The sequence below is a fragment of the Tricharina praecox genome (assembly GCF_024521635.1).
Source record: "Tricharina praecox strain CBS 144465 chromosome Unknown BZA05scaffold_11, whole genome shotgun sequence".
In the NCBI taxonomy this organism is placed as follows: domain Eukaryota; kingdom Fungi; phylum Ascomycota; class Pezizomycetes; order Pezizales; family Pyronemataceae; genus Tricharina; species Tricharina praecox.
The window spans coordinates 269,270-291,445 of record NW_026250413.1 but is presented as its reverse complement, the minus strand read 5'-3'; the positions used below and the strand labels follow the sequence as shown (position 1 = coordinate 291,445).

At 55.3% G+C, this 22,176-nt stretch overlaps 10 protein-coding genes across 10 annotated transcripts; 5 read left to right on the top strand and 5 right to left on the bottom strand.

The window, feature by feature from the left end:
- Positions 1 to 2,318: 2,318 nt before the first annotated feature.
- BZA05DRAFT_336990 (uncharacterized protein) lies at positions 2,319 to 5,321 on the top strand (the record flags this gene model as incomplete). The annotated part of the gene is made up of 3 exons (XM_051480837.1): positions 2,319 to 2,432; positions 3,028 to 4,052; positions 4,211 to 5,321. 3 exons carry the CDS (start codon positions 2,319 to 2,321, stop codon positions 5,319 to 5,321), a joined length of 2,250 nt encoding a protein of 749 aa, XP_051339632.1.
- A 2,135-nt stretch (positions 5,322 to 7,456) lies between these two features.
- On the top strand, positions 7,457 to 9,423 carry BZA05DRAFT_36576 (major facilitator superfamily domain-containing protein). Its single transcript, XM_051481515.1, has 5 exons — positions 7,457 to 7,725; positions 7,793 to 8,269; positions 8,329 to 8,514; positions 8,591 to 8,773; positions 8,834 to 9,423. Exons 1-5 carry the CDS (start codon positions 7,570 to 7,572, stop codon positions 9,347 to 9,349), a joined length of 1,518 nt encoding a protein of 505 aa, XP_051339631.1. The 5' UTR covers positions 7,457 to 7,569; the 3' UTR covers positions 9,350 to 9,423.
- BZA05DRAFT_396948 (uncharacterized protein) lies at positions 9,401 to 10,407 on the bottom strand. The gene has a single exon (XM_051483574.1). It carries the CDS (start codon positions 10,377 to 10,379, stop codon positions 9,582 to 9,584), a length of 798 nt encoding a protein of 265 aa, XP_051339630.1. The 5' UTR covers positions 10,380 to 10,407; the 3' UTR covers positions 9,401 to 9,581.
- Positions 10,408 to 10,944: 537 nt separating this feature from the next.
- Positions 10,945 to 12,056, bottom strand: BZA05DRAFT_36514 (uncharacterized protein). Its single transcript, XM_051481510.1, has 2 exons — positions 11,536 to 12,056; positions 10,945 to 11,414 (listed from the first exon to the last, which is right to left on the bottom strand). The coding sequence occupies exons 1-2, from the start codon at positions 11,694 to 11,696 to the stop codon at positions 11,099 to 11,101; spliced, it is 477 nt and encodes a 158-aa protein (XP_051339629.1). The 5' UTR covers positions 11,697 to 12,056; the 3' UTR covers positions 10,945 to 11,098.
- Positions 12,057 to 12,845: 789 nt separating this feature from the next.
- Positions 12,846 to 13,694, bottom strand: BZA05DRAFT_396945 (uncharacterized protein). Its single transcript, XM_051483573.1, has one exon. The coding sequence runs from the start codon at positions 13,645 to 13,647 to the stop codon at positions 12,964 to 12,966; it is 684 nt and encodes a 227-aa protein (XP_051339628.1). The 5' UTR covers positions 13,648 to 13,694; the 3' UTR covers positions 12,846 to 12,963.
- Positions 13,695 to 13,757: 63 nt separating this feature from the next.
- Positions 13,758 to 15,025, bottom strand: BZA05DRAFT_418452 (uncharacterized protein; the record flags this gene model as incomplete). The annotated part of the gene is made up of 5 exons (XM_051485525.1): positions 13,758 to 13,789; positions 13,912 to 14,609; positions 14,664 to 14,741; positions 14,827 to 14,864; positions 14,918 to 15,025. 5 exons carry the CDS (start codon positions 15,023 to 15,025, stop codon positions 13,758 to 13,760), a joined length of 954 nt encoding a protein of 317 aa, XP_051339627.1.
- Positions 15,026 to 16,315: 1,290 nt separating this feature from the next.
- BZA05DRAFT_425477 (small GTP-binding protein) lies at positions 16,316 to 17,576 on the top strand (the record flags this gene model as incomplete). Its single annotated transcript, XM_051485962.1, has 8 exons — positions 16,316 to 16,329; positions 16,575 to 16,698; positions 16,755 to 16,802; positions 16,879 to 16,933; positions 17,003 to 17,044; positions 17,096 to 17,226; positions 17,306 to 17,404; positions 17,481 to 17,576. The coding sequence occupies 8 exons, from the start codon at positions 16,316 to 16,318 to the stop codon at positions 17,574 to 17,576; spliced, it is 609 nt and encodes a 202-aa protein (XP_051339626.1).
- Positions 17,577 to 18,118: 542 nt separating this feature from the next.
- Positions 18,119 to 18,788, bottom strand: BZA05DRAFT_396939 (uncharacterized protein). The gene is made up of 3 exons (XM_051483572.1): positions 18,513 to 18,788; positions 18,377 to 18,458; positions 18,119 to 18,321 (listed from the first exon to the last, which is right to left on the bottom strand). The coding sequence occupies exons 1-3, from the start codon at positions 18,635 to 18,637 to the stop codon at positions 18,295 to 18,297; spliced, it is 234 nt and encodes a 77-aa protein (XP_051339625.1). The 5' UTR covers positions 18,638 to 18,788; the 3' UTR covers positions 18,119 to 18,294.
- A 21-nt stretch (positions 18,789 to 18,809) lies between these two features.
- Positions 18,810 to 21,196, top strand: BZA05DRAFT_36267 (putative G2/M phase checkpoint control protein Sum2). The gene is made up of 4 exons (XM_051481508.1): positions 18,810 to 19,039; positions 19,153 to 19,188; positions 19,246 to 19,483; positions 19,547 to 21,196. The coding sequence occupies exons 1-4, from the start codon at positions 19,023 to 19,025 to the stop codon at positions 21,101 to 21,103; spliced, it is 1,848 nt and encodes a 615-aa protein (XP_051339624.1). The 5' UTR covers positions 18,810 to 19,022; the 3' UTR covers positions 21,104 to 21,196.
- BZA05DRAFT_36264 (uncharacterized protein) lies at positions 21,197 to 21,799 on the top strand. The gene has a single exon (XM_051481507.1). The coding sequence runs from the start codon at positions 21,290 to 21,292 to the stop codon at positions 21,713 to 21,715; it is 426 nt and encodes a 141-aa protein (XP_051339623.1). The 5' UTR covers positions 21,197 to 21,289; the 3' UTR covers positions 21,716 to 21,799.
- Positions 21,800 to 22,176: the final 377 nt, after the last annotated feature.

Here is a 22,176-nt window from a genome sequence, read left to right as displayed (position 1 = left end):
CTGCGGACCTGCGGTATCAGCGGAGAAGCTGTCATGATGTGACAAGCGTCGGGCAGATCCGGCAGGATCGAAGACCGCCTGACCGACCGGCCGCCGGCGTCGTGTGGGGTGAAGGAAGCGAGCACACTCTAGGTGGGTATCCAGTTACCGCTTTGAAGCAAGTTGGATTGCTGGTCGAGATATGTATATACTTGCAGTCATGAGGCTGTGACGTGCGGGGGTGGCAGCGTTATGCGGAGGAGAAGGCTGGTGATATGCATCGGTTAAAAGCTCAGAGAATCGTCTAGATACAGAACTACCACAAACAGGTCTACTTACCCAAGAAAGTCCTCTGGTAACTAGGTACGCGCCGAGCCTGGATCTCGCAGCCGGGATGTCCTTCCGCTGAGGGGACGTTTGCATCATGGTCATCGGTATCGTAATCCCCAGCTCTTGCGCTTCACAGTCCGTCCGTCCGTCACCTGCCATGCCAAGTTACCTTGCGTATTTGGGGTCCGGGAGAATGTTTACTAGTATTTGTGGAATGTTAAGCGTGAATGGAGGCCTCCTGATACTTTGTAGATCTCCTTCGTCGGATACACACTCTATCGTGACATCGATCTCTATCGTGACATCGATATCTACGCTTCGCCCTACTGTCAGTGGCAGGACAATAATGACCCGGCAGCGAGCGAAATAGTTATCCCTGATCGCTCTCAATACTCCGCAGCCACCGACGCCTGTCATCACCACTCCACCATCCACTACCGATCCGGATCCGTGCTGTTGCCCAGAAGTTGGCCTGGCTGCTCGCAGCCAATCAAGCACAAATATCTTTCGCTCACTCCTGCTCACTCCTGCGACCGAAACGATCCTCCTTCTCCGTTCTCCGCCACCGACATCGCATCGCTTGCTTGCTTCGTCCCGCTGTTACTGTTGTTATCGGATCTCTGCTGAAGCCCCCAACAGGAGACGGTAATCTACCCGGCATTCCGTTCGCGCCTACTTACTAGCAGTTATAACCACCGTGGATATTTTGGGCTGCACGTGCACAAGGACTTCTCCTCAGACGCTCGCAGGAACGGAAGCCACAGCACCTTCATCGAGGAACACTCGAGTCGGTACAGTCTACTGGCTGAATATATACGAACTTGCACTCGACAGTGGGGCTGCACAGATTCGATCATCCTCATCCTCAGCAGAGTGCATAGATATTGCGCTGCCCTAGTTCTTAACGAACGACGTGATCGATTAGCTGCAGGCATCCCCGTAGCGTTGCTCGAGTACCTACTCGCCGTGCATTAGGCGTCAGTTGCGGAGAGGAGAAAGAACAAAGCAGCAGCAGCACCCAGCAGCACCAGCATCGGCAGCCGCAGCTCCACCACCACCACCACCCTCCACCACCACCACCACCACCACCACCGCGGTCACCGTCTCCACTACCACCGAACCAAAAGCGAAGAGCGGCATCGAGATCAGCCATCGCCATACGTCGCTCCGCTTTTTGCAGCCCATCCGTCCCACCCACCAACCTCCCCTACCGCCCCTCCGCGCTCAATCAAATCACTCCGCTCCTACATACCGTTCAACTTCTGCCCCCCAGCTACCGGTTACGACCAGCGACTGCTAACCCGCGAGACTTGTGATACCGCTTCCCCGTTTTTTGCCGCAAGCGACAGATCCCTATCGACGTCTTAGCCCGACTAGCCAAAAGTTGACATCCGGCGGCCATCGCGGCTTGTTGTCGTTACCCCTCCGACCCGCCCGCCTCATCCCCCCTCTCCCCGCTGTCGCCGTCGCTGTGCGCACGTCTGTCTGTCGTACCCCGTCCGTCCGTCCGCCCATCTCTCCGGTGGCGTCGGAGGAGCTTGTTTATTGCAACTCGGTGAGCGCTACAGTTCTGCCTCTCGTGCCGTACCTACATATCATACCAATACTACACATTCATTCATCCTTTCACACTCGTCTCGCAGCCCATATATCGTTGCAACAAAACCCACTGCTGCCTCTCCGGTCTGGTCTGGCACTGCGGGCGCCTTCTCATCATCGCCCTCGTCTTCATTGCTACATATGCTACCCACCTACCTACCCTCCCTTCCCACCACCCCCCCTGCATGCCGCTACCCATGCCCGTGTCATCTGGCTCTCCCTTGGAGGCTTCAGCAGCAAGGCCGTTTTTTTAGTTCCCACTCCAACGATGGCGGACAGCCCCCCTCAGGCGGTGACGACGACGGAGAGGTGGAATATACATATTCGGGTCATTCCCTAGGGTTTCTCGGGGAACCATTGTCTGACTGGATTCGAAACTCCATAGATAGCCACGAGCGCCGATTCTTGAAATGAAATCATCTTCTGCGGGTCCATCGAAATATCGTGTCCACCACGCACCGGAACTACACGTTCGCCCAGTGCCCGTTCTGAGTAGGACATCGAGTGCGAGACACTCCAAAGGGGTATGCTTACTTGCTTATTCTTCCTCCTCGATCCCCTCATTCCATAGACGTCCACCCCGCACTTTGTTTGGCATATCATTCCTCTTCCGTATATAAACACATTTACATTTACCAACGCGCCTGCATCGTGCTCGATCTTCTAACATACTGCGACCCTTTGCAGGACTATCATACCCAATGGTCACCTGCGAGCGCTCCGGGCATGCCGGATTACGGCGTCTATGAATCTCACGGGTATGGCCCTTCACCGATTGATCCTCACTCTCCCTACGAAGATGGCTCCCGTACAGCGGCACATCGCATTCCCGTGGCGCACTCCTCCTACCCCACTCCTCCTCATTCACACCCTCCTCCATTCGCTACATACGATGCTCCACCGCCGTCTCAATCTCCCCACCCTCACCACCACCAACACCAACACCGCCGCCAGAACTCGAATCACCATCACTCGTCTTCCTACCCCACTTCACACCCTGCTGCTCCCCCCGCCGGCCGTTATGCGATTGATATGGCGCCTCATCATCCCCATTCCGCACCATCTCCTCTTCCTCACGAGGCGTCGCAGCTGAGCGAGGTATCGCTCTCGCGGTACAAGCCGACCAAACCGCGGTTCCGCATAGAGCAAGAGGGCCAAGCGCTCGTGGTGCTTCCTCCACAGGATCCTTTGGATTCGCCTTCATCCCCTTCGTCCCCCGCACAGATCGAAGCACCGCCGAGGCGCTGGCCGCCCAACCGCTATCAAACTGACTTGTCGGAAAAAGAAGCTCAAGAATACGTAGCAAACGGTGCGCCAACGTTTCGCGGCGAGCTCCGCGAGATCTCGAATGGTCCGAGAGGGCAGTTCCACTTCTTCGCCTTCGCCGGCCAGGAATGGGACGAATACACCGACACGGCACCGTTCCAGAGTGATTCGTTCGGGGATATGAGTTCAGCCCCCGAAGGGAAACAGACGGATGCACTGGAAAGGCCCGCGATGGGCCATGCGTTCGGGATATATCCTGGAACCGTGACGCTGGCCTATTATGTGGCAGGCTTCGGCAGTGAGCTCAAGGGATCGGAAATTGCGGCCCGAGGAAAGGTCCGGAAGCTCACCATGCTCTACGTCCTTGACCGGTTACGACAGCTTCAGGTTGCGGGCATTGAGGAGGATAGTGTGGACCTGCACAACCATCTCTACGAGCATCTGCTGCATGATAATCACAAATACGATTACCCCGGGGGAAACCAATCATCGTTGGATAATCAGATCTCGGATTTGGTTGCTGCGCTATGCCGGCCGAGTTGGGTGGATTTCTCGCTGCCGGACAATCAGACAGTCGCCAAATTCCTGAACAACCCAGACCCAGGAATCTCAAATAGCTTCTTCCACCAGTTGCTCCTGGCGACAGAACTCCACCTGAGAGTGAAGAGCTCCAAGAGCTTACGGGGTAAGCCGCTAACCGATATCCCTGAGAAGATCCGGTGGGATCTCATGTTAGCGCAGCGGTGGTTGGAGAACGTGGAAATTGAGCCACCACGGAAAGTGAAGGGTCGCGGAGAACAGAAATCTAGTGTAGGGTTCAGGTTTCCAAACAAAAAGAATCAAATCGCAGCGCTCAGGAACTTTGCCTGGACATTGAAGTGAGTAGGCATTCCATATCATTTCGATCGTAGGATCGTGGGGACCCTTTTTTTTATATCGTTCTTCCTGGAAATAGCTGTTCCCCTCTCTCTTCCTCTTTCCCTCGATATATCCTTCCGTTCGATTCGTGCCGGATATCGTTGTACTAAGTTCTCAGGTGGCCCAACATGCCAGAGGTAGAAGACATTCTCGAATTTTCGGAGGAAGACGATCCGGAAGAGTACCTCGAAGACCGCAGCACCAACTGTATGTCATGGTTCACCGGACTGCTGCTGCCGGGGAAGTCGATGCCGTTTATTCTAATGAACGCATTGATTGACTGTGATGTTGAAACACCGCCGGAATTCCGCAACCTCCAACAGACGGTTTCAAATATCGGATTCCAATACCGCGGCTGCACGTATTGGTCGTGGGAGTGCATCGTAGGGAAGGTTCTGGGGGCTGCGGCGGGAGTCACGCAGATCGCTGGATGGATTGGCCCGTGCTCGGCCTCGGCGGACCTGGACCGCTCGGAAGTCGCTTTGATCCAGCAGAATCCGCCCCGAAGGAACCAGCTCACGCCAAGTATCATCCGCGGCATGTCGAACTACAGCGATCCCATAGGCCCGCGACAGGAGTCCTACCCGGTAGCGGACTACCTGCCGGTAGTCGCGTCGAGCAAGAACCCGGTGGACTCGATCCGGATCGAGCGGCTGAACTTTACGCCCGCGGCCTCGAACCCAATAGGCGTTCACCGGCAAGCACTCGAGGACGACTCTGACAAGAAGCCTGTCATCATCTTCGACGCGTCGATCACGTTCGCCATCACGGTAGAGAAGCGGGCGCGCTCGTGGAAGGTCTCGCTGCGCCACGACACGCCGTTCATCGCCGCGTACCCGTGCCAGAACGGCCCGCACGTGCTGTTTGCCGACTACCGCTTCCGCGAGGTCCGCGTCGACGACCTAGTCGATATACAGAACTGGGGGACGTCGGGCGGCAGGGACGAGGATGTCGAGGATGAGGACGAGGACGACGACCAGCCAGAGGACGGTGATGTCGATGAGGTCCTCGTCATAGAGGCCTACGGCGTCCCCGATAATGAGGTCTTTGCCAGAGCGTGGTGCTCGTTCTGGGGCCTGCCCTCGGTTACCGCGGATCTGTCCAAGACGTGTGTCTCGTGCGCGGTGCGTGAGGCTTACGCCGCCCTCGTCAGCGTCGTTATCCTTGTCGATAGGAGGGTCTTCGATGTCGAAATCGAGGAGGTTGATCGCATGATGGAGAATCTGTGAGATGTGATGTGAATATATAGGGTGGCAGGACGGTGGGGCGGGGGACCGGGGATGGTGGGACGGTGGGGCGGGATGGTGGGGAACAGCATTGCTAGGGCGTAATGTGTGTAGTTAAAGGGAATACGGGATGGGGATGGGGATGGGTTTTTTTTGACTTCTCTACTTCTCTACTTCTCTCTTGGTACAAGTAAGGACCAATATCATGACGGGTGTTTTTTGTTGGCTCTTACTCCTAAGGATTCCATGATAGGGACGCCATGCGACAGGCCTCCGGCTGATGCTGATGCTGATGATTTCGTTGCTTCTTGCTTGCTTCTCGCTTCTTCCTGCTTGGTGCTGCTTGGTGCTGCTTGGTAGGGCGTTCGTTTTCATGAATGAGTACTGTATGTATGAAGGCCGTTACGCTACGTTTCGATTGAAATTTCAGACCATGTAGGCTGCAGCAATGGCTGTGTGATGGCTTGTGAAAGTTGAAACGTCTACTGCTATGTACACATCCACTCGCACCAATGGGGATGCGTATTGCGGAGTTGCTCATGGAGGTAGTTATTGCCTGTACGGATGAGGGGCGCGGCGAGGTTTTACACTACGGCAATATTTTCTGATATGGTACATGTCTTTCCACAAGCTTTGTGTCTAAGAAGTAGGTGCTCATTGTGGGGTGCGTTTCTGCGATGTGTGCTTGAGTCTTCATCACGGTGCTCGATTACGGTGCTCGTTATTCGTTCAGACTGGCTCTTTTATACCCCCACTCCGCCTTCACTGAGTGTACGAGATGTATATATCGTATCCCTCGATGGAAACGAAATCTGTGGCGGTTTTTTTCTTCTTTTTTTTCGAGCGCTCCATGTGGGAACATGCAGACCGAGTGATTGCAGTAGTGAAAGTGCTCGATAGGTACTCTTCACACTTCTGTATTTACCGATTCGGGATTCGGGAGTGAGGTTCTGTGTTCAACACCAAGTTCACTCTCATCAGCGGGTAGTTAGGGAACTAGCTGGGCCTTGGTCGTATGTATGTTGATGTAGGTACATAGAAGTATGTAGTTTTTGGGCTGCGGAATGGGCAGGCTCAGATGATCAGAGAGATATCTCATTGCTTGGAGGCGAATCCCATTGTCATCGCCGGAAACTGGGCGATTTGCCTATGAGGTATGTACTATATCCCGGTACTTGGGTCTCCCGCATCTCAGGTCTTGTACGTAGTTGGAGCCACGACAATTCTCATCACATCCCATCGGGCCTTGAGAGTGATGCCCTATGAATCCCCCTACAACCCGAAGATAACCATCGAATCCACTCTCAGTTTCTCACCGGCACGCAACCGGCGGGTAAGCATATGACAGAGTAGATAAACAAAACCGAAGACCTGCACGTGCGTGACCCCCGCATAGCCAATTGGCCATGTGACGCCATCACTCAGATTTTCTTCCTCACCGGTAATCTATATCTCGTACGACTTAGCGGCACCCTCCGAAACATGCACCCTGAAGGGAAGGCGCTGGCTAAGGAAAGCTTAGCTTGCTAGGCTTCCCGCTTCCCGCTCTTGGCTGGAGATAACTACCGTAATGTCTACGCATGATGGTTCTCGAGAGGAGAGAAGTGCGGTGTTTTTATGTAGTCGGCGTCGGGAGCGAAAGAGGATAGTTAGAGGGGAAACGGTCGATGCTATGTACCTGGTACGGTATGTACTCTAGAGTACTGATGACCTTCCTCACTGCTTTTGTTTATCCCCGGTAGAGAAACCTGCTTTTTGCTTTATTTTCGTTTTCTCAGGAATCACAGACACTCCCATGCAAGACCCTTGACAGGCCCCGCCGCCCCAGGGAAGGGAAGGGAAGGGAAAATATCATACCTAGCACCCCAAACCCAAACCCAAACCCAAACTCCGATATTCCGAATCGCATGGGTTTGTTCGTCCGTACCTAATGTATGTGACTTAGCACGGCGGCCACCCCCCTTCGGGGACCGAGGACGGAGATCTTGCCTCAATGTCGATGATGCTTCCGGGCTTGCATACATAGACGAGAGATCCCATGGCTTCGATATCCACGCAGCACACGTTTACCAATATACGTAGTAAGTCGGTAGGTTAATCGGGTTTTTGGGTTGCACATGGAGCGGGGGGAGCCTGCTGGCGAGAGTTTATATCTCCCCCCCCCTCTCCTCCTCCCTCCGAGAAAGTATATATACGGAAAAAGGTTAACGACGATAACGACGACGACGACGTACGACGACAGACAGCGGCTATGGTCAAGCTTAATCCCTTTCCGCTGCACGATGCAGACTCGGTGCACGAGGAGGTGGTGCGGGACGAGGGTGCCGAGGAAAAGAGCAAATGGCAGAAGGTCTGGCCCGTGTTTGCGTGCGGTGCCGGACTGTTCTCTGATGGGTATCTCAACGCGGTGCGTCCTGTTCTCTCGCTGCTGTGCATTTCTGTGGTGGTGGTGTTAATGAGAACGAGAACGACAGGTAATCGGCCAAGTCGGCGTGATGCTCTCGACGATCTACCCCGACGAATACACGGGGTCCAAAGCGCAAAGCAACGTCAGCAGCATCGCGTTCGCGGGGACGGTGGTGGGGCAGCTGGCGTTCGGCTACGTCGCGGACCACTACACGCGCAAGCTGGCCATGACCATTTCGGCGGTCATACTGATCGTGTTTGCGGCGCTGTGTACGGGGAGCTATGGCGCGGGTGGAAGCGTCGACGGGCTGTTCACAATGCTGGTCGTGTGCAGATTCTTCCTGGGCATTGGCATCGGCGGGGAGTATCCCGCCGGCAGTGTTGCTGCTGCAGAGGCAACCGGTGAGGTCAAGAAGGGAACGAGGAATAGGTGGTTCATCCTCTTCACCAACTTTAGTATCGATGTCGGCTTTGTGGTGGCTGCGTTCGTACCTCTGGTTTGGCTGTGGATCCTCGGGACTGAGAGGCATGATCTGATGATCAACGTGAGTGCTTCCCCCTCCCCCGGATGTCTGTTAACTATGGAAGGGCTGACACTGTACAGTGGCGAGTAAGTCTCGGCCTCGGAATCCTGCCGCCCTTCACCCTGCTATTCCTCCGTCTCCGCCTGCAGGAGCCCGAGCAGACCAAGAAGAACAGCATGGCCAACACGAAGACGCCGTACTGGTTGGTGATCAAGTACTACTGGTGGCGGCTCACGCTTGTCTCTCTGATCTGGTTTATCTACGACGTCAGTCATCGCCATCCTTCCCCCCTCCTCGTCCCTCACTAGGTATGTATGTAGCTCACGGATGATGCATATCTAGTTCGCGGTGTACTCGGCCGGAATCTACTCGGCGACCATCATGGCGCAGGTCGCCGGCGACGGAAACATGATCACGGCGTTCGGGTGGAACGTGGTGGTGAATCTGTTCTACATCCCCGGGAGCTTCCTGGGTTGCTTCGTTTCGGACTGGATCGGGCCCAGATACTGTTTGATCCTGGGTCTCGTGGTAAGTCCTCCATCATATGTACATGCAAGTGAATAGCTGCTTACAGCGTCCGCACAGCTCCAAAGCATAACCGGCTTCCTCCTCAGCGGCTTCTACGGCACGCTGGCGACACCGCAGTACATCGGCGCCTTCGTGGTCGTGTACGGGCTGTTCCTGTCCTTCGGCGAGCTCGGTCCAGGCGACAACATTGGCTTGCTCGCGTCGAAAACCAGCGCCACCGCCATCCGCGGCCAGTACTACGGCATCGCGGCGGCGGTGGGAAAGATCGGTGCCTTCGTTGGCACCTACGTCTTCCCCATCATCATCAGGAACTCCGGGGGGTCAGACACCGTCCGCGGGAATCAGGCGCCGTTCTGGGTCAGTAGCAGCCTGTGCGTGCTCTCGGCGGGACTCGCAATGCTGCTGCCTCATGTCGGACAGGATACGATACAGAAGGAGGATCGCATGTTTAGGGAATACTTGGAGAGGAATGGCTGGGACGTTAGTAGATTGGGGCTCGAGAAGGAGGAGATCGTGACGGTCGAGAGTGGGAGTGGCGGCAGTGGGAGTAGACATACTCCTGCGGAGAAGTAGTGAGGATGTTGATGCCACAGGAAATTAAATGAAGCGAATGATTAAATGAAGCGAATGATCAAATGCATGACTGAAAACTAAGGTGCTTATCAATGAACCGTCGTCGGAATAAGAAAACACGACAACGGTACTGCATTGGGCATTGATACAGACAAAAAGCAAACAAAAGGGCAAATAACGCATTCACCAATGAGCTGAAGCAGCAGCAGTATAGTAGGCTGAAGGCTGAAGCTCAACCAAACGGGCAGCCAGCACCCACACCACCACTTCCCATCTTCATAATCTCCTCCGCCTCCCTCCTAACCGTCTGCACGCCCACCTTCTTAAACGCCGTCGGTCCCACCGTCCCGATTTCATACCCATCCTCGCCATATCCCTCCGTTCCCGCAACCGGCAGTCCCAAGATCCTCGAGACGACTCCCCACAGCCCCCATCGATTGCCAAACGTTGCGGGGACGTACCACGGCTGGTTATCGTACTTCGGCACGAAGTACCTGCCATTCTCAGCTGGGCGGTCGGAAACATTCCGCTGCCTGCTGGCATCTCTCCTCGGGAGCGCCAAATGCCTCAGGAAGAACCGTCTCGCGCCCAGGAGCGCGGGGAGCAACCACACCGCCCACGCCGCGGGCTCCGGAAACCCCATGCCCCTCCGCAGCCTTGGATTGCACACGGCATACACCAGCTGCCTAGCCGTCCGCTTCGCCGTCTCGCCGGGGACCCAATACAGCAGCAGCTTGACAGTCTGCCTGCCCACGAACTCATTACTCTCGGCAGGACACATATGTTGCTCCTCGTAGGCGTGATACGCTTCCACCATGTCCTTATAGCTCCCCGGAATCGTCTCCTCAGGAATCCCCATCCTCCTACCAACCTCAAACCAGAACCTCCAGCTCGCCGCTTCCTCCAGCTCCGTAACCCCGCGCCACTCGCAGCGGTTAATAAACTCTATGGGCTGGGTAGCAAACAGCAGCAGCGTGTAGAGCATATCCTCGGCGCGGATATCGGGGTGCGCGCGGTGCAGGAAGTTCATGCGCGCGATGGCCCGCGCCGCCCGCGCCGACCCCAAAGGCCACGTCGTGAACTCGCCGATTAGCACGACTGTGTCCGCGTACCGTCGCCCTGCGTGGTGCGCCGTGCATAGCTGCCCCGTCCCCTGAAGCACCCGTGAGATGCTGGGGATCGCGTAGGTGCGGAATAACGCGAATTGAAGCGCCGTGTGGAATGTCCATGGGAACTCCAGCTCGATTTGCGTGCTGATGATGGATTCGGCCGCGGACAGGCTGAGGGTGGAGTGTAGTTCGGCGCTGCTGAGGGAGTGCGAGTTGTGGCGGGCTTGGAGCTCGGCGAGCCGTGCGTAGCGACGCTGCCGGCAGAGGGCGATGTAGCTCCCTGCGGCGACGACGAGCGCGGTCGTGACGAGTGGGAACGTGCTGGGGATCATGATTGCGTATAGGTATCCAGTGTACGAGTGGGAGTCTGTGGACACACGAGCAGCGAGCAGCGGAGAGCGGAGCGGGACGGGTATTTAGGTACCCTTGAAAGACATATGCTATGCTACCTAGCTCACTTACTCAAGCCTCAGGGGCCCATGATCCAGGCCAGCCACCATACGGTAGGTACACATGTCCCACTCGCCAACCCTCAACAATGCCAACAATGCCAACAATGCCAACAATGCCAACAATGCCAACAATGCCAACAATGCCCCCACCCGAACCCATGCAGTGTTCAGTGCCCACCCATCACTCGTCACTCCTTCTCCCAGGGCTTCCTCCTGACGGGCGCAGTCGCCGCTTCCGCTTCCGTCGGCAGCGGCAGGATGGTGTCTGGGATCTCCATGATCCCCGGGATCGGCTTGCCAGCGGTGATGAGCTCCACCACCTCCGCAAAGCTCTTGGGGTACGGCGCTTCGTCTTTCTCCCCTCCCGCCTCCTGCTCCACTTCTTCGTGACCGTGACCGTGCTCGTGCTCGTCTTCGTGCTCGTCCGGAGTAGTAGGCGGACTCGTCATACCGCCGTCGAGCCAGGCCTGGTATTCCGCGTCGCTAACATGCACACCTGTTTTCCTTTCGGGCGATCAACGCTGCACTCTAACCCCAAACCCCCTCCCCCCCCCAATCCCCCCCCTCCCCTCCCCAATGCCCAATCGCACCTCTGTAGAAACAGAAGAAGAAGAGAGAAACCTACTTCGCAAAATAGAAACACTTCGCCCTATTAGTGAGTACACGCACATCATTCGCTGCTGCCGAGGAGACGATACTCCGCAGCCCGGCCTGGAACTCCGCGTTGTTCTCCCATGTGTAGTCGCGGATCTTGAAGAATGTCTTGCTTTCGGCGGAGGTGGGCATCTTCGTTTGCTTCTTTACTGGTGGGGCGGGGGGAGGTAAGGGGGGTGGTGGTGGGGTGGTGGGGGGAGGTGGACGAGGTGGGGTGGACGCGTTGACCGGTGGACCGTGGATGGTGCACAGTGCTTGCGCCTGACGGGCACGGGCACGGGCTTACAGGCACGGGCTTAACCGACGGCCGCAGCTTGTTTACTCTATAGTAATCGGCTACCGATGTACTAAGTGCTTCATAGGCGATCACTAAGGTGGAATATGTACCGGTATCAAATGTGGAAGGAAGCAAACGGAAGGAAGTGAAGGCATGGGCCGAAGCGAATCAGCAGCAAGATGTAAGATGTAGCTACCGGTAGTTAGCTATAGCCGAAAACTTTGTTAGATGCCGGGGCCGAGCCCGGCCGGCGGCCAGGGCCCGCGAGAACCGGGCCTCAAGGTTTGACGTACGGTAACTACCAGCTGAAGATAGGACACTGCCTCATCTCACCGGCCAGTAGTACTATATACCGGTATGTATCTCCAGTGGACAAACAACCGCGCAGAGTCCAGACGCCCGCTACTATTTTACTCTACTCTACTCGAGTACAGATGGGGCTGCTATGTACAAAACCCAGACATCCTCAAGTCCTGCCTGTAGTTAATGCCATAAAAAATCCAGTAGAAGCTCCACCATCCTGTGGACAAAGACTATGAATGATCCTGTATGCAAAGGTTCAGAAGGAGACGGGGAGCTCCAAGACCTGTAACCTCTTTGTATTATACACGAGAGTTGCAGTCAGGCAGTCACTTTCTTGGAATTTCTTGGACTTTCTTGGACTTTCTTGGACTTTTTTGCACCTTCTTACCCTTTCTTGCCGCTACTGAAGTCGGCACAGATCTCGGCAGACGAATATCAGACCCGGACCCGGACTCGGTCGTTGAGGAAGATGCAGTACATATGCGGGGTGTCTGAGTGGGATGTTGGGGAATAGGAAGAGACAGGCAGAGAGCTTGCGGCAGAGAGCTTGCGGCTAGTGGACGGGGCGGAGGACGTTGAGGACGTTGAGAGAAGGCTTGAGGGGCGAACTTTCTTTTTTTCTTTCTTTTTTCCTGGGTGCGCTCATATATCGTCAAGAAAGCCACACCGCTCCCCTGATGAGAGTCCCGTTGAACAGTGGCGTGGAAATGGAGCGTGTACTCTATACCTATTGCTATGATCCAGAGTAGATAGGTCGCATGCACAATGAATAAACAAACAAAAAGATAGAACATCAGACGTGCACAGTGATTGATAGTATTAAAAGTACACAAAAGAAAATCTTGATCCCGCATTCAACATGATGAATCGGTCTATGTACCTATTATCAAGGCCTAGGGAGCCTAGGGTCTCTCGGAGGGCTTCTTGAAGGGAGAGTAGCAGGGGGAGGACGGGTATTGCCGGGAGGGGGGCGCTGGTCAGGACTCTTCTGACGGAACTGATTGGCACTCTTTGGGCGGGGCGCTCCAGGACTCCTCGGAGGGGGCCTGGACTGGACTGGAGGACGGGATTTGCTCCTCGGAGGGAAGTGGCTCCAAGCACCGGGTCTACCCCGAGGACGGGATCTGCTCCGAGCACGGGATCTATCCAGACTTCTTGGATCGGGCCTTGAGGGGCCCGGAGGGCGGTATCCGGGCGATCTGTGAGGATAATCGAATCCTCTGCGGTCATCAGTAGGAGAGCCTCTTCCTCTAGGAGAGCCTCTTCCTCTAGGAGAGCCTCTTCCTCTAGGAGCGTAACCACCACGTTCTCGCGAAGAAGAGCGGGTTTTGCCCCTCCCTCTACCTCTTCCCCGCGAAGCATAGCGGTTGCCCTTCCCCTTCGGACTGGAATCATCATCTCTCCCTCTGCTAGCATAACCACTCCTTCCTTCTCTGGAATGGTCGTCCTCGTTCCTACCTCTGTGAGTGGATCCACCCCTTCCTCTTGGAGCAGCATCCTCATGCTCCCTTCCTCTTAGAGTGAAAATGTTACCGCCTCCTCCCCCTTCCCCGCCCCCTCTTCCACCCCCACCACCACCCATCCCTCCTCCTCCCCTTGGAGTGGCACCATCACTACTCCGTGGCCTCTGGGCAGGAAAACCAGCCTGCATAGTAAGAGCAGCCAATACCCCAGACGCAGGACCAGTCGGACCGCTAGGGCTAGGAAGAGCCGTAGAACCAGTGATAGACTCGCGTCTAGCGGGCGGCGGCATGTTAACACTCCCACCCGACGACCTCCTTCTGAACGCGCTGCCGTCCTTATTCAGCGGCGCCGTTGTTCGACCCTCCCTCTGCTGCGGAGGCAGCGGGGGATACTTGACCGAGTCAAGTTTCATCATGGCCTGGTAGTAGATCTCCATGGTGTCAATGTGGAACAGCCGCAGCTCCTGGTCTTCGCCCAGCATCCTTCTCCGCTCGTCGGCTGCCATACGCCCAATCAGCGCGGCGAAATTGATCGCCGGAGTTTCTAGCTGACGGCGTGATGTCTGCTGAGCGCAAATCCCACCATCGTCAGCGGGAATTCTCCGAGCACGAGTCCGACCATCGTCGATGGGATTTATCTTCTCCAGAGTACGCACCCGGTCATTTCGGACAGGAGGAGTACCGCTCCTTGACTTGCGTGCATCTCCGGACGCAGAGGATTCTCGGGCATCAGGAGCAGTGTGCCCCCCGGAGCCAGACGGTTGCGTGAGGGCGATAAGCTGATCGATAGAGACCAACACGTTGCGCTTGTCGATCGGCAGACGCTTGATCATCGCCCTTGATTCCTCCGATTTGATCATCTCGACGGACTCTGGATAAATCCCAATGGTAGGCTTGATAAACTGGTAGTCGTCGGCGGGGAAGTCCTCAACATCGATGCCTTTCTCGATGTCGGCCATCCACTTCTGGTACTCGGCTTCGTGACGCGCCAGAAGACGGCGCCTGAGTAATGATAAACACCAAGATAACCCTGATGAGTCGCAACACGGGGCTCACCTCTGCTCCTGGTGGCGCTGTCGGAGGAATCGCACATTGGCCTCGACCTTCGAGGTGGGTCCAACATTCATATCAGCCCTGTTGACTGTTGGTATCGAAACGGGCCTTTGCGAGGTCAGCTGTCCGTTGGCGGCATGCAAGGGTCCAGGGCAGTTTTGCCTACTCTGGGAAGTCGAGCAACACTTCGTCGAGGAACATTGGCTATCGAACGGGTCAATCAAACGGAAGTCATATCGAAAGAAGAGTCCACTTACCTTGTCGGGCTTCTGCCAGAAGATCTGGTCTTTGATGGGTTTGCCCCATTGGTAGCGTGCCGGAGGCTTGGGGCCTGGTGACGGTTGCAGCGCGCCTGAAGGATTCATGGGCTCGCGGGGTCGTGGTGGTGGTGGGGGGTGGTGTTGATGGTGTTGGTTGCAGAAGTCAAGAAGTGACGACGAGGGAGGGGGAGGAGGAGGAGGAGGTCGACGACGAAAGACGCAAGAGCGACAAAGTTAACAGTCGGCACTCTACCGAAGTTGGGGCGGCGTCGCCTGCAAGGTCCAGGAAGAAGCAAAAACCTTTCCGTTTTGAAGAAAGATGGGATGGATATATCAGGACGATATAAGGACGAGAGAGGGTGGTGGATGGCATGTCCTTAGCTAGACTCGGGGGCCGAATGCTTCAAGCCTCCACACGACTTTGTGCGGCACGCGCATAGCTCTTTCTACGCATAAGTATACCAGCAATCGGATTGGCCTGCTGTCTGCAAGCTATGATATCGTCGATGATAACCAGGACCGGCGGGCTGAATCAAAGAGCTGTTTGAGCGGGATAGCCGCATCGTAGTCGAGGGAGTCCGCCCATCATAGCTGAAATGTGAAACGCATAGTTACCGCACTTTTCCGGGTGATGATGATCGCAAACATCTCGGATGGATCAGTGGAGACGGAAGGATTGTCCATGTGACAGAATCTCTAAAGGCTGTGGATAGGACGAGGACATCTGCCATAGAATGGCCGTCTTCTTCTCTCGCTTTCCATCTGTGGCTCTCTCACTATCCGCCATCCGACATAAGGCAGCTCGCTTTCCTCTCCTCGCGGCTAAGAACGCCAGACATACTATCACTCAAAAGAACCCTTGGAGTCAACTCACCGAAAAGCAAAGCCATTCACGCTCCTCCCCTTCTCTTCCTCCACCACCGCAAAACCACCACCACCGCAAAACCACCACCACCAAACCCACCAACCACGTTCATCGCTTCAACGCCCGACAGCCGCGAATACCACTTCTCCACCACCGTCTCCAGCTACTGTCACCGCCTAATAAGAGCTTTCGGCGAACTGTACGTACTTCTTTGTCTTCTCTTGTCGCTGTCGCCCCGGTGTGGCTGAGTGGCTACCCCTTCGCTTGCTTTGCTTTGCTTTGCTTGCTTGCTTCCCCTGTGCTTGCCGCTTGCTTGCTTCGGATCCTTCCCTCCCTCCCTCTTCCTTCAGCTTCAAACCCGCCAACTCAATAACAACAACACCACCTCTACCAACACCACTTCCACCACCACCACCCTCTTGCCCACCGCAACTAAAGCCAACTTCACTGACTGACCGACCTTGCTCCATCCAACAACAGTTTTCATCACCCTCCCCAAACAACACCACTAAGAACATCCTACCGCAACAATGGTTACCCCCGAGTGGTATGTTTCCTACCCCCTCTATCGCCGCCTTATCCTCCCCTCTAAACCTCCCCTCCCCCGCCTTCGCCATCACCACTTCCCTCGGCCACATCGGTTTGCTGATTAGCGTACAGAGTTCAACCGCCCTTCCAATTACTCCCCTCGTTTCTGCACACGCTCGACTCGGATTCGTGCTGTCGATCCTCGGTCGCTGTGTCGTTCTCTGGCCCCTGCGATGATGCTGACGATGCCGGAAACTCCAGATACGACTACCTTTTCAAGCTCCTCCTCATCGGAGACTCTGGTGTCGGAAAGTCCTGTCTTTTGCTCAGATTCGCAGATGACACCTACACCGAGAGCTACATCTCGACTATCGGAGTCGACTTTGTACGTCCATGCGTTCGACTGACACAATACGTATGGAATGCTGACCTGATAACCAGAAAATCCGCACGATCGAGCTCGATGGCAAGACTGTGAAGCTTCAGATCGTACGTGCTCCCCTTCGCCCCCGGATCCGCCACGATCCGCTTTGAGGCCACACGGGCGGCTGACAATATTGTGCAGTGGGATACAGCTGGCCAGGAGCGGTTCCGGACCATCACCAGTTCCTACTACAGAGGTACTTGGCGCTCGGTGTTGACTCACGGAAGGCTGTCATATGACTTGAATGGCTGACGAAATTCGATAGGGGCGCATGGCATCTGTGTCGTGTATGATGTGACGGACATGGGTATGGGCTCCCGTTTACGATGACGACGACGCTCGCTAACTCGTTTACCAGACTCCTTCAACAACGTCAAGCAGTGGTTGCAGGAGATCGACCGCTACGCGACGGAAGGTGTGAACAAGCTCCTCGTGGGCAACAAGAGTGATATGGCGGACAAGAAGGTGGTCGACTATGCTGTCGCAAAGGTACTTTGCCCCACAGTCCCCATGACTCGGCGGTCGCGCAAAAGATTTCCTGTGCTAATCAGCTGCTCGCGCCGGATAGGAATTTGCCGACAGTCTTGGAATCCCATTCTTGGAGACCTCGGCAAAGAACGCCACCAACGTCGAGCAGGCCTTCTTGACGATGGCCCGACAGATCAAGGTTTGTTGCCATCCTCTACCTTGTCTGGCTGGGCCAACTTGTCGTTGGACCGCGAAGCTAACCCATTTTCCTGTAGGAGCGCATGGGATCCACTGCTGTCAACAACAAACCCGCGGTCACGGTCAACAACGGTCGGGACGTCCAGCAGGGAGCGGCTGGAGGTTGCTGTTAAACAATCGTTTCCGTGCCTTTTCTTTTTCCGTGTCGCCAGTCCGTCCTGATCACAGTTCGAAACTTCTACTACTGCTTCTAGATAATTTTAGATGGGAGCATTTCGCGGTCTTCTTCACTTAACAATCTTTTCATCACCTCCCCGTCCGGGTATTATCGCTGGATGCACTCGTTCCGTGCTTCTTAGTAGTTGTTGCAGAACGGTATGCGTCTGGATGGGCAATTGCGGGGTGGATTGGTGAACTGGGAAAGGCTGCGGATGTCGTAGGTAACCTGATGGGAAGACTGGGCCAGCGGAGAGGAAGGTTGCGCATTCGTTTGACTGTGATTGCATTGGGCGGGCGGTGGCTTGTTTTTCTTGGATTATGGTCTTTTGAATGGAGGATCCGGAGTCCTTTTGTGTTCCAGTTTCTTTGCTTGTCTGGTTTCCGTCTCGTCTTATGTCGTTCGTCGTATTTGCTTTGCTGTCTCTGCTTTTCTGTCTGTCCGTTCTGTGAGCTTTATATAAGGTTCCAGCTTATGCCCATCTCAGTAACTACGACCGCCTCGCTGCGCGTGTAAAATCGATGCTTTGATTGATGCTCGAAAGAAGAACGAAAACAATACAGTAGAAGTCGAGCGGTATTACAGATGATTCTCGACCCCCGAACTCCAGTAACGCCCCGCCCAGAAGCAAAACGACCCAGCCATATCAAAACGCCTTCCCAGTTCGGTTGTCTCTAGACCTTGAATTTCTGCAAGACATCCTACCACGATCTCAATCAGTTCCTTTTCTTCCCTTCTTCTCGAGCTCGCACATACCGAAGTGACCTTCTTGATATCTGTGGGCGAGATTCTGGTAGCTCCCCGTTTACGCGCCTTGAGGTCTGCTTCTCGCAATAATCTGTGACGCGTCAGATAGGTCTCCACCACCACCAACCGAGCTATGGAGACTGACTCTTGCATGAAGAGCTTGTACTGGAGGTATAGCTGTATATCGACGTTCTTGCCGACGTTGAAGCCAGTGTGCGCTTTTGCTATGCGCTTCACGACGGAGCGGGGGTAGGGGGTTGTCGGTGGCATTGTCGAGTTGATGTATGGATGTCTGTCGCTGAGTTGGAGCTTGGGAGTGTGTAGAGTAGATAGCAGTTGGTGTTGTTTTGTTTGGGCCCGAAATGGAATGCGGACTGGCCCTAGCAAAGTTAAAAAAGGGCCGGGTAGCGAACAATCTGTGAGTGGGTGGGTGGGTTGGGTGGATCGGTGGATGGTAGGATGCAGCTCGCCAAAAGCCCTCCCTCCCAAGTCCTCTCTCTCTGTCTCTGCCCCCGTCGTCGTCGTGTCTTCCTCAACCATCACATCACATCGCACATCAGAAAACAATAACAATTCAATCAAAACCCCAGCATCCGCCACTTCAGCTTCGACATCGTTAAGGAAGCTCCGGGGGCGTGAACCTGACGAGTAGATTATGACGGAATTCATTGGGTATGTCCTCTCCCCCCCTTCACTCCCTCCCATCCACCCCGCCTCCTTACTTGGTGATGGTAGATATGAGGTATACGAGGAGAGCTGCTGATAGTCTTTCTTTTGTTGTACAGTGCTCGCATCTCGTTGATTTCGAAGAGCAACATACGGTTCATCCCCCCCTCCTCGTCGTCGTCCCCCAGGCTTCAGCCTCTAACATGAGGTAGATATGTCGGTACCCTCCACGAGATCAATTCCGAGACCAGCACGGTAGCGCTCGAGCAGGTGGTGTCGCATGGCACGGAGGGCAGACGCGGGGGCGATGGGGAAATTGCGGGCTCGGAAAATGTCTACGAATACATTGTATTCCGTGGAAGCGACGTTAAGGACTTGAGGATTGAGGAGCCGGCGCAGAAGAAGCCACCTATCCCACCGCCGCAGCTGGATGATCCAGCTATCTTGGGTGTAAGTATTGGCGGGAAGGTGATTGGGAGGGGAGGGGGAGGCTGATGAATGTGCGTGCAATAGCAAAGCTCTCGTCCGTATGCGCCACCACAGCCTCCGCCTGGGCAGTTCCAGCAGCAACAGGCCCCGCCTCCGATGGGAATGCCGCCGTATTACCAGTTTCCCCCGCCTCAGCAACAGCATCGCGGCTACGGACCCGGCCCTAGTCCTTACCAGGCTGCTGGCATGTTTGGAGCTTACCCGCCGCCGATGGGTGGTCAGTCTCCTATGGGAATGCCAGGTCCTGGATTGGCTGGTCCACAGCAGCAGCCTCCACAGCAACAGCCTCACCCGCTGCAGCCCCCGCACCAGCAGCCTCATCAAGCCCCACAGCAGCCTATGCAGCAGCAGCAGCCCCCGCAGCCTAACCAGCAGCAGCCGCCAACTGGTCCACAGAACAGAGCGCCTCCACAAGCTCCGATCGGCCCCTCTGCGAATCGTCAGGTCCCCGGTGCCTCTCGTCAGCCTCCTGCGCAAGCTCCCAAGCCGCAGGAGCAGCCCGCCCAGCCTACCGCAGCGCCTGTGCAACAGCAACCCAAAGGCGAGAACACCAACCAACCCAAGCTGTCCGAACAGACCAATGCCGGTGCGCCTGTAGCCGCTGCCCCCCACAATCCTGCCACTGCTCCTTCCGGACCCAAGGCACGTGGTGGAATCGTCCCCGCTCTCCCCCGAACGTCGCCAGCCGCTAGACCTTCAACTACCACCACAGCGAACAATGCTGCAGCATCTCCTGCGCAGCTTCCTCCGAAGCCTGAAGCAGCCGCGAGTGCAAATGCTACCAGTGCCGCGGTTAGGGATCTCGCCGACAAGGTCAATCGCTTGGCCGTGACAGCTGGAAATGCTGCTGCAGCGCCGAAGCCAACCGCCACCACCAATAGCAACACCAATAACGCCAACCACACCAACAGCCCCCGTGCCGTCGACGGTCCGGTACCAAATGTCCCAGCCCCCGGCGTCCAGGTGACTCACCACCAAGCGCGCACGCGCCAGCAGCCCGGCACCGGCAACTTTGTCGCCGGCCGTGGCCGCGGTAGTTTACGTGGAAACTTCAACCAGCAGACGCGCAAGGTGGAGGTTCCCACGACAGACTTCGACTTCCAGGGCAACAACGAGAAGTTCAACAAGCAAGACCTGGTCAAGGAGGCGATCGCGTCGGGCACGGACGAGAACGCACCCCACGTCACGGAGCCCGCATCGTCGACGGAAGAGCAGTCGGCCAACACCGACGAGGCCGCCGTCAGTATTCCGCCGCCCCCGAAAGACGGCTTCTACAACAAGAAGTCAAGCTTCTTTGACAACATCTCCTGCGAGAATAAGGAGCGTGCTGAGGCAGTTCCCGGCGAGCGTAGAGGCGGCGCACAGTTCCGCTCCGAAGAGCAGAAGAAGAACCTTGAGACCTTTGGCCAGGGAAGCGTTGATGGGTATGGCAGCGGATACCGTGGCGGATGGAGGGGCGGCCGCGGCAGAGCTAGGGGTGGGTACCGCGGAAGAGGCTTTGGATACTCCCGTGGAGGCAGCGGAACGGGCGGCGGGTACCGCGCGCAGCAGCAGCAGGCTGGTACTGCCGCCGGTAACTAACCTGACTTACTGAGACGTGACGATCGGAGGTGGACGGGGAATTGCTCGGTGATGATGATACTTGGACGAGATGAGATGAGATGGGATGGGATGAGGAACGATGACGAATGAGATAATCAATCTGGTCTTTTCGAAATTCTGCCTGCTTCCTGCTGCGGTTTTTACGTTTTTTTTACGTCTTTTGCTATGTTTCTGCTACTAACTTGCGAGTTTTGCTTTTTTTCTCTTTTTTTTTGTAACTGTTACTTCCTTTGTATTTCTCTAGTGTTTTTTTGTCTGTCTGTCTGGTCGGGATCGCACGGTCCACGGTCTATGATCGATCAGTCGGTCGGTATACGCTATGCTAGGTACCCTACTTGTGTACCTTGTTTTTCTTTTCATTCGGGATGGGACTCTGGTGTGCCATGGGATTGGATTGGATTGGATGGTATTGTTTTGCTTCGCTTTGCTTTGTTTTGCAGAAAGGGGATCCACAGAAAGGGATCCACAGAAAGAGGATTCACAGAAAGGGATTCAAGTGGAAATGGCAATGGAGACGTGTATGGGGAGTTCGCGGAGTGGATGGATGCAGTGGACGGAGGGACGAAGGGAGGTTTCAAACAAACAAACTAACAACTGAATGCGATTTTTTGAATTTTTCCTCCCATTCCAGTATTTCCGTTTTCTATCGGGATACTCTGTTTGTTTTACCTTACCCCCTTGGCGTGATGATCTGGTCTGGAGTGTGCGGAGTTTTAACAGTTTTAACGGGTTTTGTGAAGAGAAAAGGGAGAGGATGGGATGGGATGTACGAATAAACAACACAACACTGGAACGACGCGGTATGATGCGGGTGTGTTCTTCAGACTATGTACTTGGGTTAATAGTGTTAAGGACTATTTCTCATGGCCACCGTTTTGTTCTTTTATTATTGTTTAATCATTGATTCTCATGACCACCCGGCGCGAGTTGTGATATCAAAGTGAGGGCGAATGATATCCCATGTGTCATGTGCGCAGTCAACCGTGAAGAGAAATCTATGTATTCGAATTCTTCACCCTTCGCCTTCGCAAGCCAGTCCATTCCAGTCAAAT

What these genes read in the sequence shown, in the direction of transcription:
- BZA05DRAFT_36576 (XM_051481515.1), top strand. Translation starts at nt 7,570, where the DNA reads ATGGTCAAGCTTAATCCCTTTCCGCTGCACGATGCAGACTCGGTGCAC. An exon ending in GGCATGATCTGATGATCAAC is followed by an intron (nt 8,270 to 8,328) that starts GTGAGTGCTTCC and finishes GACACTGTACAG; the next exon opens with TGGCGAGTAAGTCTCGGCCT. An exon ending in ACTGTTTGATCCTGGGTCTC is followed by an intron (nt 8,774 to 8,833) that starts GTGGTAAGTCCT and finishes GCGTCCGCACAG; the next exon opens with CTCCAAAGCATAACCGGCTT.
- BZA05DRAFT_396948 (XM_051483574.1), bottom strand. Translation starts at nt 10,379, where the DNA reads ATGAACTTCCTGCACCGCGCGCACCCCGATATCCGCGCCGAGGATATG.
- BZA05DRAFT_36514 (XM_051481510.1), bottom strand. Translation starts at nt 11,696, where the DNA reads ATGCCCACCTCCGCCGAAAGCAAGACATTCTTCAAGATCCGCGACTAC. An exon ending in AAGTGTTTCTATTTTGCGAA is followed by an intron (nt 11,415 to 11,535) that starts GTAGGTTTCTCT and finishes ATCGCCCGAAAG; the next exon opens with GAAAACAGGTGTGCATGTTA.
- BZA05DRAFT_396945 (XM_051483573.1), bottom strand. Translation starts at nt 13,647, where the DNA reads ATGAGGATGCTGCTCCAAGAGGAAGGGGTGGATCCACTCACAGAGGTA.
- BZA05DRAFT_396939 (XM_051483572.1), bottom strand. Translation starts at nt 18,637, where the DNA reads ATGCCACCGACAACCCCCTACCCCCGCTCCGTCGTGAAGCGCATAGCA. An exon ending in TACAAGCTCTTCATGCAAGA is followed by an intron (nt 18,459 to 18,512) that starts GTCAGTCTCCAT and finishes GACGCGTCACAG; the next exon opens with ATTATTGCGAGAAGCAGACC. An exon ending in ATATCAAGAAGGTCACTTCG is followed by an intron (nt 18,322 to 18,376) that starts GTATGTGCGAGC and finishes AGATCGTGGTAG; the next exon opens with GATGTCTTGCAGAAATTCAA.
- BZA05DRAFT_36267 (XM_051481508.1), top strand. An exon ending in ATTTCGAAGAGCAACATACG is followed by an intron (nt 19,189 to 19,245) that starts GTTCATCCCCCC and finishes AACATGAGGTAG; the next exon opens with ATATGTCGGTACCCTCCACG. An exon ending in ATGATCCAGCTATCTTGGGT is followed by an intron (nt 19,484 to 19,546) that starts GTAAGTATTGGC and finishes TGCGTGCAATAG; the next exon opens with CAAAGCTCTCGTCCGTATGC.
- BZA05DRAFT_36264 (XM_051481507.1), top strand. Translation starts at nt 21,290, where the DNA reads ATGTTTCTGCTACTAACTTGCGAGTTTTGCTTTTTTTCTCTTTTTTTT.